The following is a 16,508-nucleotide window of genomic DNA, read 5'->3' as shown; positions in this document are numbered from 1 at the left end:
ATATTTCAGATTTTCATTAAATTTGATCCATAATCATAATTAAGCAAACTCATCTGAATTTCAAATTCAATTCTTAGGATGCCGTGAGTTTTAAATGCATGTTTTTTTTTTTTCAAAATATTTCAAACCAAAGGCAAAAATTTTACTTATATATCACTTGACTAATAATTGAACAAAATCTTTAAGATATAATGTATATTTGTATTAAGTATTTTGTGGGGTTTGTATTACTGTACACATAGATTCGAAAAAGTTGTCAAAAAACAAATATATAACAAATAAATGTTATCAAAGGCAAGATAAGTTACTTTTCTGCCAAACTGGATATATTTTTCGTGTTTTTATTCAATGTAACATATTTATTCAGCTCGAAAAACATACAGTGTTTACCGATGTATTCGAAAATTCAAGATGGCGTCTCACACCCTCTTTAACACCGTAAGTATGGAAAAAGGTGTTATAAATAAAAAACTATACAAAATACTATTAAAAACCTGCCGAATATATGTCAACCTATGTCACGGTAACATATATTGAGCGAGTTTCTAACAGTATTTTATCCGGTTTTTTATTTATAACATCTTTTCCCAAACTTACCGTGTTAAAGAGAGAATAAGACGCCATCTTGAATGTTCCAATACATCGGTAAAAACTGTTTTCGAGCTGAATAAACATGTTACATTGAATAAAAACATGAAAAATATATCCAGTTTGGTAGAAAAGTAACTTATCTTGCCTTTGATAACATTTATTTGTTATATATTTGTTTTTTGACAACTTTTTCGAATCTATGTGTACAGTAATACAAACCCGTTTTTTTTTGTTTCCTATATTTTCAATCTTTAATGTGACCTGTTTCTTTTTTCATATATATCGAAATTCACTTTTGCAACTATATTTTTATCATTTTTTTTAATTTTCTCCAAATTTAAAATCAAATCCTGTCGATTTTATGGAGACTAAAACAAAGAATATTTATATGTGATTTAAACCCTGATCCTTCTTCAATATAGAGTAAAAGTTACAGTGAATGCATTTCATTTTACTAGTTTTTACTTGTATTTTTTGTTATGAGTGTCAAAAATTAATGTCATACCTACACTTAGGCTATTGCTTATATAGTCAGAACAGGTGCCTGCTGGCACTTACATCAAACACTTTCTGATTACCTGAAATCCAATATAATCAACGAATGAAAATTGACTATTTTGATATTTACCAATCAGTATTAAATATTTTAACTAAAATCTTGAATATTTCGAAGATCGTTTCTCTGATGCTGTTATTACTGCTAGAACAGTTGTCCAGACACACCAAGTATTAAGAGTATCCAATTGTACATCTCTTGACAAAGTGTATTGCCTTCAAATGTAACTTAAAATTAGAATGATTCAGCAGATGAATGTAATGACCTCCTAATATAAAAATTATTGCCAAATTTAGTTTAAATTTTTGAAATTTTTTTATTACTGTTTTAAATATAGATATTATTTCATATAAAAATGGATTTTTTTTTCTTTTAGTTTTCTGTAGTGAACTATCTTGTGAAAGCCATAAGAAATAATTACTTTTAACAAATTTATTTTTCTCAGACGGGAAGGGTTGGATGTTTGCTGTTAATAATTGTGCAGCAATTGATCGACCATTGAGGTTTCTTAGAAAGAATGGTTATCCAAACATCTTCTGGGAACAGGACAAATAGCCCCTAACCTTTTAGTAAAAGAAAAATCAATTTGGGTATCAGAATAATTCTTGCAGAAAGTCCAAATAAACAAAATTTATGAAAAAAAAAAATAAATAAAATAAATAACTGAAGGCTGATGTAATATTAAAAAGAAATTATCAAATTCATTATTCAGTGTACAAGCACTGATTATATATATCTGATAAACTAGCAGTATTCCCTGGCATTGTAGGTGTATAAAGATATATTGCTGATCAGAAGGTTATTTATGGAAATTAATTTCAAATATTGTCACATTTACAATTTCTGTCTTGAAAGGTAGATTAAAAATAGCATTTGCAATATAATAAAATAATAAAAAAGAGGTTAGCAGTGTTGTTTAAAAACAAAAAAAAGAAAAATACTTTAACATTATTGTAAAAAGGCACAACCTTAAAAATTCCAATGAAAATAATATACATGTTTAAACTTTTTTTAAATACATTCTTCACAGGATATTATTGGTTTAGTTTCATTTTATGAAAGTAAGAAAATCTATGTTTATAAATAAATTTTCTTTCTTTTATGTTCTAATATATTTCAATTATTTTATGAATCTAACCGATAATTGTCCCTATGATCGCAACTGTATTTTTAGATTACTTGAAAAATTATACTTATTTTGAAAATTGTTTGAATGTTCTATTAACACACACACACACACACACACACACACACACACACACAATGTATTACTGAAGATCAAATCTAAACAAAAATAAACCTATAATTGGTCTTCTTTGCAGTCTCTGGTAAATATATATAACAAAACAAACTTCACTATACAGACTGTTGTCCCAAGAGGCCATTCTCCTTTCAAAGACAGCAAAGAGTTTATTGCCTGCTCACCTGAGACAGCCTCATTCAGGCTATTTTTGCAGCTGGACAGTGTGTCCCTTTTTCAGAGAGCCAGATTATTCATTATAATCAAACCCTGCATCTGACACTTGCCAGGGAAACAGGTACACAAGTCCAGCCCTTTAGCTAGTATCAAAGTGTAGTATATCTTCTGTCTTAAGTCAGGGAAAGGAGAAAATAAAAAGGCACTTTTCATTTTTGTTTCAAGTTCAGACAGTCTGACTCCTCCATCCAGTTGAGGAGAAATGGGATTGAATTGTTCTTAAAAAAAACAAAACAAAAAAAAAACAAAAAAACTTGTGTCTAACTTTGTGAAAGCAATTATCACATTCTCTACTTCAGGCAGAACTTTCATACAGTCATTTCTTCTTATATATAAACACAAGAATCTCTCCTACATCATACACTATATTTGAACAGGATCTATTTGAACATTGTGAATTTATCATCTTATCATTGGCTGTTTGTGTTTCCTTTGTGTTGAGCCTTTCATTAGTTTAGAGAAGTAATTCTTTAAAGTGGTGAATAAAAAGGAAGTGTTGCACCAAATAACACAAAAGATAATTTAAAAGGTGACAATAAACTTGAAGACTGCCTTCTCAACTACATAATTAGAATGAAGAGTTATTTTTTAATCTTACAGAAATATTTCAAACACCTAAATTACCTGAAATTGTTTCAGTGAAGTTTTTATGCTTCAACTGCTGACTGTTCAAATATTTGTGCACATAATTCATTTCATGCAGTAAAATATATTGGATTTATTTACTTTGATCATTTTCATATTTTATCAGATTTATAAATTTGTTCCCATATTGAGCAATTTCTTTTGGCTTTTCACACTATTCAGTACTTGTCCAGAATTTCCCTATATTAAAAAAACAAAATAAAGGAAAACTTGTGATGAAACAAAAATATCATATTCCATAAATCATGTAAATTAATCAAGTAGTTTCATTTTTTAAATAAGAAAATTAAATTTTATGAGTAAGCTTAGTAAGAGTGACCGTGTTATACGTCATACTTCAAACTTGCATGATATGTTTTAATACCTGTGAATTCCCATTACTTAAAATATTTCCTTTTTAAAAATAAAACTACTAGACCAATTTACATAATTTTTGGAATATGATATTTTCATTTCATTATACATTTTCTTTATTTTTAAATATAGGAGAAATTCTGGACATGAACAAACAATTCTTTCACATTTGAAACGCCAATTCACAACTGACTATTTAACTCATAGATCGGACCCCGAGTCATCAATGGATCTGAAAGTAATGACAATTAAAGAGAGATTCCATGTTTCTCAAATGGAACCTCATCATCAGATACTTTCATATCCCCAGACACGATTCAAATTGAAATTGCCAAAACAACCAAAGTTTTGTAAATAACATCTTACAGCAGAAATATCATCACATTGACTTTTTAGCTCATTAAAAGCAGACATTGACTTAGAATGATTTTTATGTCAAACTCATGGTTGAAAATGGTTAAATTTGTACACTTTATGCATTAAATAATAATCACTATTAATTCTTAACTGTATATTGTACAGATACCATAATATTTATTTTGCTGCATATAAAATTCTTTTTTTTGTTTTGTTTTTTTTTTTGTTTTGTTTTTTTGGCATAAAGGTCCATACAAAAATGTTAGTCAGATCGACCTAATAGTTTCTGAGAAAAAGTGAAATGGACAGACTAACAGAGGAACAAGATATTTCAGAATCTTCTTATAGCCTCAGTCTGCTAAATCCAAGTTTTTCATTTGGGTAAGAAATGAAAATACCAATGTTAACACAATGGTGAAATCTATGAATAGAAAAAGAGGTCAGCTGTATGCCTAAATTTATTAATATTATTTTCATGGAACTTGCAGCAATTTGGATCCTCTCCGTTCTCTATCACATGATTTTTTTCCAATGAAAGATTAAGATTATGGGCAATACTGATAGTTTTACTTATAAAAATAAGACTAAAAACTGCTTAGTATTTTTCTTTGTAATATGAAACAGGCGTTTTCAATTCATATGAAATTTCATTAACAATTAGTATAACAAATTGATTAGCTAGTATTGAAACTTTTGGAATATGTTTTTTTTTAGCCTAATGGATTCAAATACTAATGTAGAAATTTAATGTCTCTAAGTAGAAATTTTGCCCAAGAAAAACAGGCTAAAGTTATAGATATAAAATATGTAAATCAAAATGTAGTATCTGTTCTCATTTGTCATTTGATGTCGAAAGTTTTCATGAAATTATCTCCCTTGAAAATAAAATGCTCAAAATGTTTTTAAAGTGATATAATTGTATTAAAAATTATAAAAAATTAGGTTGAGAAAAATCTTCTTACGGAAATTTTAATTTTGCTTTCAAATGATGTATTTTCAAATAAGTTTTCGTTATAATACCTTTATTTTATATATCATTTTAAAGAGCGTTTTTCACTCGATCTAATCGCTTAAATTACAATCATTTTAAAACAATTGCTTTTCAGAGTGTTGATGGAAAAAGCAAATTTGCACAAGTTTCTTATTTCAATACAAGCTAGCAGCAAAGCTGCTGAAACAACTTGTGATATCAATGAAGTGTTTGGTCCAGAAACCCTACTGAATGCACAGTACAATGGTGGTTTAAGAAATTTCAGAGCGGCGACGAGTTTTGAAGATGATGAGCGTAGTGGTTGGCTATCGGATGTTGACAACGATCAATTAAGATCCTTAGTCGAAGACAATCCACATACAACTGTTCGAGAATGTTTCTGAATTAGACATAACGTATATGACAACCACTTAAGAGATTGGAAAGACAAAAAAAAAAAAAAAAAAAGGTTGTTCACGAATTGAACAACAACCAAAAGAGTGTCATCTTCCTTTCTTTTACGCAACAAGAATGACTCTGGTTGTGACTTGCGATGAAAAGTGGGTTCTTTATGACAATGCTCAGCTCAGAGGTTAGATGCCAACAAAGCTCCACAATACTTCCCGAAGCCAGAGTTGCAACAAAAGAAGGTCATGTGGTCTGCGACTGGTCTCACCCATTACAGTTTTTTTTTAATGCAGGCAAAACTATTACAGTGTAGAAGTACTGTCAACAAATGGATGAAATGCAATTCTCCACAACAATGTCCGACAACATGTTGCTAAACTGATCTGGCAGAACTTGGACAAATTGGGCTACGAAACTGCCTCATCTGCCATACTCTGCAGACCTCTCACCTACCGACTAACACTTGTTAAAGCATCTTGACAACTTTCTGTGAGAAATGCTTCAAAAACCTAAGCAATATCAAAAACCTAAGCGATATCAACAACCTAAGCGATATCAACAACCTAAGCGATATCAACAACCTAAGCGATATCAACAACCTAAGCGATATCAACAACCTAAGCGATATCAACAACCTAAGCGATATCAACAACCTAAGCGATATCAAAAACCTAAGCGATATCAACAACCTAAGCGATATCAACAACCTAAGCGATATCAACAACCTAAGCGATATCAACAACCTAAGCGATATCAACAACCTAAGCGATATCAACAACCTAAGCGATATCAACAACCTAAGCGATATCAACAACCTAAGCGATATCAAAAACCTAAGTGATATCAACAACCTAAGTGATATCAACAACCTAAGTGATATCAACAACCTAAGTGATATCAACAACCCAAGAGATATCAACAACCTAAGTGATATCAACAACCTAAGTGATATCAACAAACTAAGTGATATCAACAACCTAAGTGATATCAACAACCCAAGAGATATCAACAACCTAAGTGATATCAACAACCTAAGTGATATCAACAACCTAAGTGATATCAACAACCTAAGAGATATCAAAAATGCCTTCAGTGACTTCATCGCCATTGGAATGTAAGATTTTTGTTATTGGCATAAATACACTTATTTCTGATGATGCTTATTTCAATCAATAAATTTTTGTTTGAGCCGAGATATGTTGATCTGAATTTAAAAGTAAAAACCTGCAAGAACTTCCTCATCAACCTGATACTAGAAATGAAATTATTACGCATATTCGATAACATTTGTAAATCTTATATAATATTCATTTATTAGAAACTTAAATACATATGCAAACGAGCTATATCAAGTTTTGTCCAAGAGAGTTTCAAAACAACGATATAATGCAATATTTTTCATTTGTAAAAGTTAAAACATAAACGCATACAAATCCATGTAAAATATAATTGTTTTTTTTACATCATTTTCTTACACCTCATTCAACGTATACTATTTACTCCTTATCACTCATCCAACATGCATCAATAATAAAGAAAAATTGAACTTTACCAGATGCGCTTTCGGTAATGTGGTTAGAAAATTTACTCACCTGGAAAGAAAGAAAAAAAAAATACATTCCCATTAAGATATAGTTTTTGAAGACATAATTACATATTTCATTTATATCTTCATAAGATTATTGCTCACATGCATATATTTATATTATATACATACACACAAATATATACATACATGTACACTATTTTCTTTTTACATTAGCTATTGCTAAATTTTTTAAGTAAAAAAAAATTATTTTAAACAGTTTAGACACTATGGACCTCTTTAAAAGAAAAATGATGGAACAGATATAGCTTACATAGTGGGTAAAATTTCTTATAATTCCATTTGTCTCCCCTCTATTTTTATATTTCTTAAGAAAATTTAAAATATGCTGGGTTATTAAAATAAAATTTCAAGTTTTATTACTTTTAAGCAACTAAATGATTGCACTGGTTTAAATTTTTACAACATTATTCCTCCTCCTAGCAATAAACCTGTTTGTTATTTTATCAAAATATTCACATCCTATTTTTTGGGGGTTTTGTTTTTAAATGTGAAAGTATTTGTTCTAAAAGCTGTTTTCCGGTGTTGAGAGAGAGAGAGAGAGAGAGACAGAGAGAGACAGACAGACAGAGACAGACAGACAGACAGAGACAGAGTGAGTGAGTGCACACACACACAATAAAGAGAGCAAAAGAAAGTGCGTGTGACCTATTAACAAAAAAAATGATCTGAATGATTAAATCTATATTTAAAGAAGCGTTCATCAAGGACATGTTAATCATTGCTTTGTAATAGTTTGCTTTTAATGAAAAACGATGGTAATAAGGAATGGGTCACTGACATAATTTGATATTTATGCAAATTTCTACTGCAACCAGAAATACATGTTACTTGCTGAGAGAACAATTAAAAGCTGAGATTAACAGTGGGCATTAAAAAAAAAGATTTTTATGAAAATTCAAATGCAGTTAAGTGCATTAGAATATGACTGAATCAAATTAGTGGATGAAGACGCCATATTTACACCATGGATGTAATGGTGTGATACTATCAACATCCCCTCTCAAGTGTTATGAAGTTATAAATAAAATATAACAAAAACAGAGGAAATAAGTTTATCAGCAGAACAAAGGGATAGGAAGTTATTCAGCAAGACACACAAAGGGAAATAAAATAGGATTGTTAATCAAAGTGTGCCAGTGATTTAAGACAAGAGGATCGGACAATAGAAATTAATGTTTAGAGTTAGTTTACTGACAGTGTTAGGAATAGCAAGGAGTTTTGTCCAGTTTTGGTTAGTTATCGGCAGGGGGTTGACAGGTAGCAACGGATAATGTTTAGAGTTCTTCTTTTCTACGCTTTCTACGATATCTTTCTCTCTCACACACACACACTAACTGATTTTCATCAAGTATTCGTCTTGTGTTGTTTTATCATAGCATGATCATGAAAAGCACCAGGTCACAATAATGAGATTCATGTTTGAACCAAGGTTAAAAGTAAAGATGTTAAAGACCAACATTCAAAAATGGAGAAAACGCAGTATGAATGGAATTTAACAAACATAATATCTTGCTTTTCTACAGATTTATTTTTACTGGCGCTACACAATCTTTCAGTGCCTTACAGGAGGAGAAAAGTGAAGGTAACAACACTTATTTTCAAAAAAAATAAAATAAAATAAATAATAATACACCCATTAACCTGACAGCTGGGTCACCTAGTATAAAGTATACGATGTTGAAACATTCAACGATTCCAGAAACACCACTAACGATGCACTGTAAGATAACTGTTCACAGAATAGAGTTCTGGAAATATTTAGGAATTATTGCTTTAATTACACTTTTGCTAGTTTCATGTTCACATCCGAATGTGGATATGATAGCATATTTTTTTAAAGATTAAATGCTATAGTATTAAAAAGTTTGAGAAATATTTCTCTAGAATCAAGCAAATATCGACATTTAAAAACCAGCCAAATCCATTTTTACAAGTAAATAAACAGGTGTTATTACTTGTTTGTGATTTTTTTTATAAGGAGTTCTTATCTCTTCATCTAATAAGCATAGTTAATACAAAGAAAAAATGCAAAAGATTTGAATAGCTTTAAATTGAAATCTCTCCAGCCAATCGACTTAATAGTATGAAAGTCTAGAGGAAGGCAAGAATTGGGAATAAACCAAAATAAAATAAGAATTCTACAAGTGATGATTAAAAATCCTGAACAGAGATTTTGAAGATGCATCCATTTAATGTGCATGTTTGATGATGAAAATTATATTTCAAACTGACAGACCAACACAAATGCTTAGTCAAAATGCTTAGACCAAATGCTATTCTTTAAAATTTAAACCTGACAGAATAAAACAGAAAAGCAAACACTTATTTTAGATGCATCCAAAATAAGATGCATCTTTCAATCTGTTTTCTGGTGAAAATGCTGTTTAAAAATGTGCAGTTTTATCAACTGACAAAGCATCTCGGAGAGGCAAAGGTACATAAAAAAAAACAAAAAAAAAAAAAAAAAAAAAACACTTTTTTTTTTTTAAATTGCAGAAAATGCAATTGAAACTAATGCACTTGTCGTCCATTTTTCATAATAAACGCAAGCCATCAATATTTTACATGATGGATGGCATTTTAATACAACTCGTTCAGACAAGAAAGATTCAAGAATTTTCTTTTTATAAAAAAGTTCATTATTCTTAAGTGAATTTCAATTCATACATCATTTGTACAATATTAAATTTGTTTTGCAGTAAGAAAATAAACCTAAAAAAGCAAGTAAACCCATTAGATAGTAAAAAAAAAAATATCAGAAAACAAACAAAAGAGATTAAAACACAGCAATGAATAGCAAAGTAATTTCAATTGAATTTATTGATTAAACATACAAATGTTTTCATGAAAAATGGAAATTTGGATTAAAAAAAAATCTTTTTCAATACGAAAAAGATTTTTTGTTGTTGTTACAATTAGACTTGACCTTTTAATCACCCATAAAATATAAAATGTAGATATTTTGCTTGGTATAGTTTGAGACAAGGTCATTTGACGAGAAGAATATCATTAACAAAACAATTCCCGCAAGGTAAAATTTCTGCATATGGGTGATTAAATCTGTTTGCTATGGCCATTGCAAATGTGAAAACTTATAAAAAGAGAAAGGGGTAGTCAAAAGGGTATGCAGAATATGAACCCTACTATTATCTTTTTTTTCAAGTTAAATTCAATTTTTACTATATCTATTGTTTAGTAAATTGTGTACATTGTTTATTAAAAAGTACAGAATAGTTACAAAATGCCTTCGCCCTCCCCATGTTAAGAATGGGTTTCTGAATAATGTTATTTAAGTACGGTTCAAACTCAGCATAAGTACCATCGGAAGGTTTTAAGAGGCATGGCTTGACATATAAACAACCTAAGTTTAACAGATGAACTGAATGAATTAAAAATATAGAACTTTTCTTTAGACTCCTCCTCACACCTGAAATTCATTGATAAAAAAAAAAAAAAAAAAAAAAAAACATCACATATTGACAAAGAGTTTTTGGAAAATTTTTAATCACTTTTTTTTCTTGGTCGATATTAGTCAATTTTCATAAATTAACAACACAACTGTTAAAAATTCTTAAAAAATTGACGAAAATATTATTTCATACTAAAAAATGCCAAACATATGGATACAGCTTTTTACATAGAAATATGTTGACATGCTAAAACGCTAAACACATGAGAGAAATAGAAGGAATCGTCATCGTTTCAATGGGTAAACTTGAATGTGGAGTTAGTAAGCATCAATCGATACAAACCTTGAGATCCCAATATGATTATTCAATTAACTAGAAGGAAAAGAATGAATACGAATCGTATAGCTATGATAGAAGTGAACGTATACGTTTCCAAATCTCTTCAATAGTCATATGCAAATTTATTTTTATGAGCAAAAGAGAGGCTTAATTCTAATAATAGCTGATAAGTTTTTCACTTGTAATATAAATATTCTCTTATAAAACAGAACAAAAAGGAGAACATTTTGTTTTTTTTCTTATTGATTAATTTAGTTTAAATGATTTCAAGTAGTGAATAGAAATTAAATTGCGAACACTGCCAGTTAATGAGTTTTCATTGTTAATGATAATAGTGTCTATTTACTTCTGTCAGAAAATTTCCAAAAAAGCAACAAGATATGAAAACATTGGAAAATATAAGCAGGCTAAATTGATATGATGGCCATAAAGAAAAATGTTGAGAGGCAATTAAACAAGGAATGCAGAGCTTCTTAGGCAATTTTTATAGGCGTGCACTCTTTTCAAAACCACACCTGACCTTGTGCCTAACCTAAAGAAGAGATAAATAATTGAGGGTAGAGTTTCTGATCAGATGAGAGAGCGTTGCTTGAAATGAGTAAATAGATTAGCGAAGAAGTTGAACGAATGATGACAAGTTAATGTATCAGTTTTGTATTCGTTGTGCAATCAACATGATGAACAATTGTTTTCCACAACTGCGCTTTCTACTCTTCATAGTTTAATGGAAAAAAAGATGAATAAGCAGTACAAAAAAAAGGAGGGGGCAACAATTCATATATATTAAGCCAAAAGTGAACTTGGCCTAATCACATTTTTATTGATCTATGAACAATAGTCCACATCTGTTGGGAAGGGGGGAGGGGCAGAATTTAGTTTTCTTAAGCCAAACATCAACCTTGAGAGAGGAAGTAAAATATACAGGTACACAGTGAGAGTATATACGTCAGCGATGCGAGTAATCAACGGCAAAAATAAATAAAATGCGAGTAATCAACGGCAAAAATAAATAAAATTATCTAAAAAAAAAAAACAAATGAAGTTCTCGACGTGAGAGAGAGAAGAAAGGCGACAACAAAAATGTTTTCCTGAACAACTCCAATTATTTTTAAATATGAAAGTCAAAATTAAGAGAAAGGTGATGTGTCTATGTGGGAGAGTCAAAGACGGGAAGTCATTCTTTGATGAATTCTTCTACTCTCCTACGCCATCATGAATTTAACATTTTTAAGTTTTTAGGGAGAACTGTCAAAAGATGGAAAAATCATGCATCTCTTATTTACAATGGAGCAGATTGCAATAATAAAAAAAATGCTGAGAACTGGTTCTAGCGATTTACATGGAAGATTTAGGGGATTTAAATAAAGTAGAACTTTGTTAATAAGTGAAGAAATATATATGAGAGAAAAGAGATACAGAAGGTTAGATTTTATAACAAAAAATGCCAAGGTTCGCCTCTACGATCACTAATCCATTTAATTTCATCAATTATTTAATTTTCATTAACATATTCATAGACATTACAAAAGAATTATACATCATACAAAAGAAACTCAACCTTTACGTCGAAACTTTGTCAAAAATTACTTTCAATCAATTATATTGAAGGTTTCAAAAGTGAGTTTGAAACTTTGTGATGTAAATACAAAAATGTTCAAAGTAAATAAACTAAAAATTAAAAAACAAAAGACTTTAATATTTCTCAAAATGTAATGTGCATTTTTAAAAAGAACCTTTTTCCAAACACAGCTTACTCAAAGAAACTGCCTAGCAGTGCCTTAATCCAGAGGATATGACCTTCACTGTAAGTTTGATTCTAGCAATCAGCTCATCATCCTTAGTTGATAAAGTTTAATTGGATGAGTTGAGGTGTTGGGACTGATGAAGTTGAAGTTCCTCAGGCAGCAACTTTTAGGTTTGTGACACTGAGCAGAGTCCTACTCCCACTTGCATGACCTTCCCACAACAATCCTCTCCATCCAGTATTTGACAACAGTGGAATATAGCTATCAGAATTGAATCTAGGTCTCTTTTAGAAGGTGTGGGGGCGACATTACTATGGAAATAAAATAAGTTCTTGGCAATGTTTGGCAGATAAAAGGTAATTTCTATAATTCTAAATTCTAATATTAAACAGAATAAGTAGATCGAGTTAATTTATAACAAAAAAAACAAAAATTACATGAGGAATTGAATATAATTTTTAAAAATTTACTTTCTTTTTCTGACGTGAAAATTTTTTAGCCAGACACATTTTATTAGCTCAAAAATTTATAGTGGAATATTTATTCATCAATATTAAAGGGTAAAAGTTATTTTATTGACATAATTATTTTTAAAGCAAATACATTTTGGAAATCAGTTAAAAACAATTTATTTTGATTTACTAACTCATTGATCTATCTGAATTAAAAACAGTTTAATATGACAAACATTTTCGATTACTATAAAAATCCGTTCTAAGTAAAATCGCCATCTCGTTTAGTCACTTCTTTACGTTTAATACGTTTCATCCTGAAACAAGATAACCAGTTTTCTCAGAAGTGATATTTATGGTAACTTAAAATACATATAGCTTATATTAAATATTCATTTTTCTTTTTTAAAGCAAATAGACAAACTTAAAGACTATCCAAAGTTTATATTTTAACAAAAATAATTATATTTGCAACCGAAAATGAATGGATAAAGAAACTAACAAATATAATGGCAGGCGAGATGAAAAACAAGATGACGTAGGATTAAACCTGATCACCAAAGCTAAAGAAAAAAAAGAAAAAAAAGTCAAATCTTATGACAGTATTACTAACAATGAAGTCACATTTTTTTTTTTTTTTTTTTTTTTACTGAAGTAGATATTCGATTGCAAACTTTTCTGTAAAATGTGTGTGTGCATGTCAGCAAAATATGGCGAAGAATAACTTTAAAATGTATGAAATACTTTGGCTAGACATGGGAATTGAATGTATAATATTAAATTAAAATGGTTAATGGAATAAAGTATCTCAATTTATAAACGAAACTTAAAATCTTTAGGTTTAACTAATTTACTAGAGATAACATTTAATTGGCTCTTAAAAAATAGTGCCATTTCTAAGTATTGAAAAGTTGATGTCTATATTTCTCCGCATGCAGAAAATGATTAAAAAGCTAAATCTATCAAAGTTGTCTAAGAGAAATAGATATTTTTAGAACAACTTGAGTTCAAATTGACTGAAATGTTAACTGAATGAATTGAAAAATAATGCTAAAACTTTACAATGACAGTTTGCCATCCGATGGAAATATTAAGTTCATCTGTATATTCAGATTCCTCCCGCTCAATAATTAAGACCAATGTGTATTTACTTGTATAAAAATCTGCCCATTTAGATTTTAGAGAGTTAAAAATAAAAAGTGCTATTTTATAACATGTTAGACAAGTGTCGTTACTTGAAATGAATTCAGCAAGAAATTCACCATTCTAAATAAAAATCAAGTTAGTGCTTTATTTTTATTTAGATCAGATGCAATCATTTATATAATTTTTCGAAATTAAATGACTAATTTTATCTGAAAATGTAATCGCAATTTCAAGTTTTGTAACTATCATCAGATGTTTATCCCCACCTCACACACACACACACACACTGTGAATGATGTACAAGTCTGCATCCCTTCATGGGAAGAGTATTGTAATGTGCTTGGCCTTCGGGACAAGATCAAAGTGTAGTATCTGTTCCGACAGATGCTGCACTTAAGATAATTTGTACCAGTCAATGGAGGGGAAACCCTCTATACTGGGACAATTATTATTTTTGGTAACCAGAGTGACCCCTTTTAGGGGAGCTGGTTTTTACCTCACATTAAAAACGGCCTTGTGCCTAATTTGCTCAGTGGGGGAGCAAATAAATACCATCTGTTCTTCGGATGCTGCACTTCTATTTCTTGTTCTCTTTCGGTGGAGGAGAAATCCTTCACGACTGAGACAATTTTTATTTTTGTACCTTTTCTCCACGTTAAAAAACGACCCTGGTGTCTAACTCTGTCCCGTGGGGAGGCATAGTAAATAGGTACAATTATCAATAATGTAAAGCTCTTTGTAAAAAAAATGAATAGACCACTTGGTAACAGCTGATAGTGTTTATACAACCACTAAGATTTCACTTTCTCGTGGCTTGTTGTTGACCTAACAGTTAAAACCACCAATTGTTGAAAATAACAGCAGACTTTCAATTCCAGCTTGAAGTGCTTGCTTCTGAAGCCACACTTAAGAGTTGTGATAGTCCGTATGCAATCACACACACAAGAGGGAAAGAAACAGAAAGTTAGATCTTTGTTTTTAAGAAAAGTTGAATTAAGATTAAATATTGAAATATGCCAAAGAGGCATAGAGTGAAAATTAAAAGGAAAAGCTCATCAAAATAATTTAAATTTCTTTCATTTCTTTGTCTCCATAAATACAAAAGAATCTCCTTGTTGAAAGTCAGCTGATTGGAATGTATGTGCGCATGTATGTCAAGTTGAATGCATTGTAAACTACATCATAAATAGAAATCAAACTTTGTTTCCACCTTAAAATCTCACCTATTACGTTCCTCACATATCTCCTTAACCTAATTAATAAAATATTATAACTGGCAAGGAATTAGATTATTACTCAACTGTCAAAATATTTTTAAAATTTTATACTAAAAAAAAAAAAAAAAAAAAAAAAAAAAAAAAAAAAAAAAAAAACATTCGTTTGCATCCATTTAGCACTAGCAAATAAAAAAAAATTGGGTCTGTGATTATTTACAAAAGGGAATAAGCTGTTTAATTGCAAACCCCATATATATATATATATATATATATATATATATATATATATATATATATATAGTCCTGGTCAAAATCAAAAATAATTATTAGATCAGGGTTAAGGTTTCGAATGAAGCAGATTTCATTTTTCCATCATATTTTGTTTCAACCATTTGTTTGATTAAAAATTTGATAATATGCATAAACGCTTACTTTCTTAAGTGGTCTCATGATTTTGACTAGGACTGTATACATTATATATATATATATATATATATATATATATATATATATACTTTAGAAATCTTTAGTAGTTTTAACGAATGAAAAAATATTTGCAAACAATTTCTTTGAAAGATCGTAAGCATTTTTTTCTTTTAACTTATTTCATTTCATTAACATTAATAGCATTAACAAATTTTATTTTCAATTGATATTTACATTTAATGTTAATTAATATTCTATTAGGTCATAGACAAGGATAGCAAAATCCTTTGGTCTTGTGTTCTCCCACTCATGTAAAACCGTCGGGTTTTAAAAATAAAGTACAACTTTTTATATTCACTGGTAGTAAAAGCTTTTTTTAAGTTGAGGCCTAATTTGGACATTTTTTAATAAAAAAATATATCCTTACAATTATTTAAATAGGTATTTTTCTTTCTGAGTAACCATGTTTTGATTTTATTTAAATCAGTACAAAGAAACTATAGCAGTTCCGTCCTTTCAATAAAAAAAAAGTTGTGTACAAACGGATAGTTTCAGGACAGGTATTGATCAAAATGGACCCGGGACAAATGATTTCAAAACTTTCAAAAAATTCCACAATTGAAATCTTAACATTGTAAGTGGAGGAGAAAGAGGAGAAGGTAAAATACAATATTTTTTTTTATTATTTCTTTTCTAATAAACCAAAATGCCTTTGTTTTGCTACAATCATTTTAATGAAAACGATTCAAGTAAAAATATTTAAATTGAAACATTTGAATAAAAACAAAAACATTTAAGTTATAAGA

At 29.5% G+C, this 16,508-nt stretch overlaps 1 protein-coding gene across 9 annotated transcripts in view; it reads right to left on the bottom strand.

Annotated features, from left to right (window-relative positions):
• LOC145254896 (zinc finger MIZ domain-containing protein 1-like) overlaps positions 1–16,508 on the bottom strand; it is a 1,089,917-nt gene that overhangs the window by 127,573 nt on the left and 945,836 nt on the right. Inside the window, exon 1 of one of the 9 annotated variants that reach the window (XM_080113824.1) lies at positions 6,911–6,998. The exons of the other annotated variants lie outside the window; for them this stretch is intronic. Coding sequence (XP_079969950.1) covers positions 6,911–6,983 — 73 coding nt within the window. The 5' untranslated portion in view covers positions 6,984–6,998. Of the gene's footprint in view, positions 1–6,910; positions 6,999–16,508 lie in introns of those variants that run through there. 9 annotated transcript variants of the gene reach the window in all.

Source organism: Euprymna scolopes, chromosome 30 (genome assembly GCF_053919585.1).
Source record: "Euprymna scolopes isolate OS-2025 chromosome 30, ASM5391958v1, whole genome shotgun sequence".
Classification (NCBI taxonomy): Eukaryota; Metazoa; Mollusca; class Cephalopoda; order Sepiida; family Sepiolidae; genus Euprymna; species Euprymna scolopes.
The sequence above is the reverse complement of the archived record's forward strand: the minus strand, read 5'-3'. Positions and strand labels throughout refer to the sequence as shown.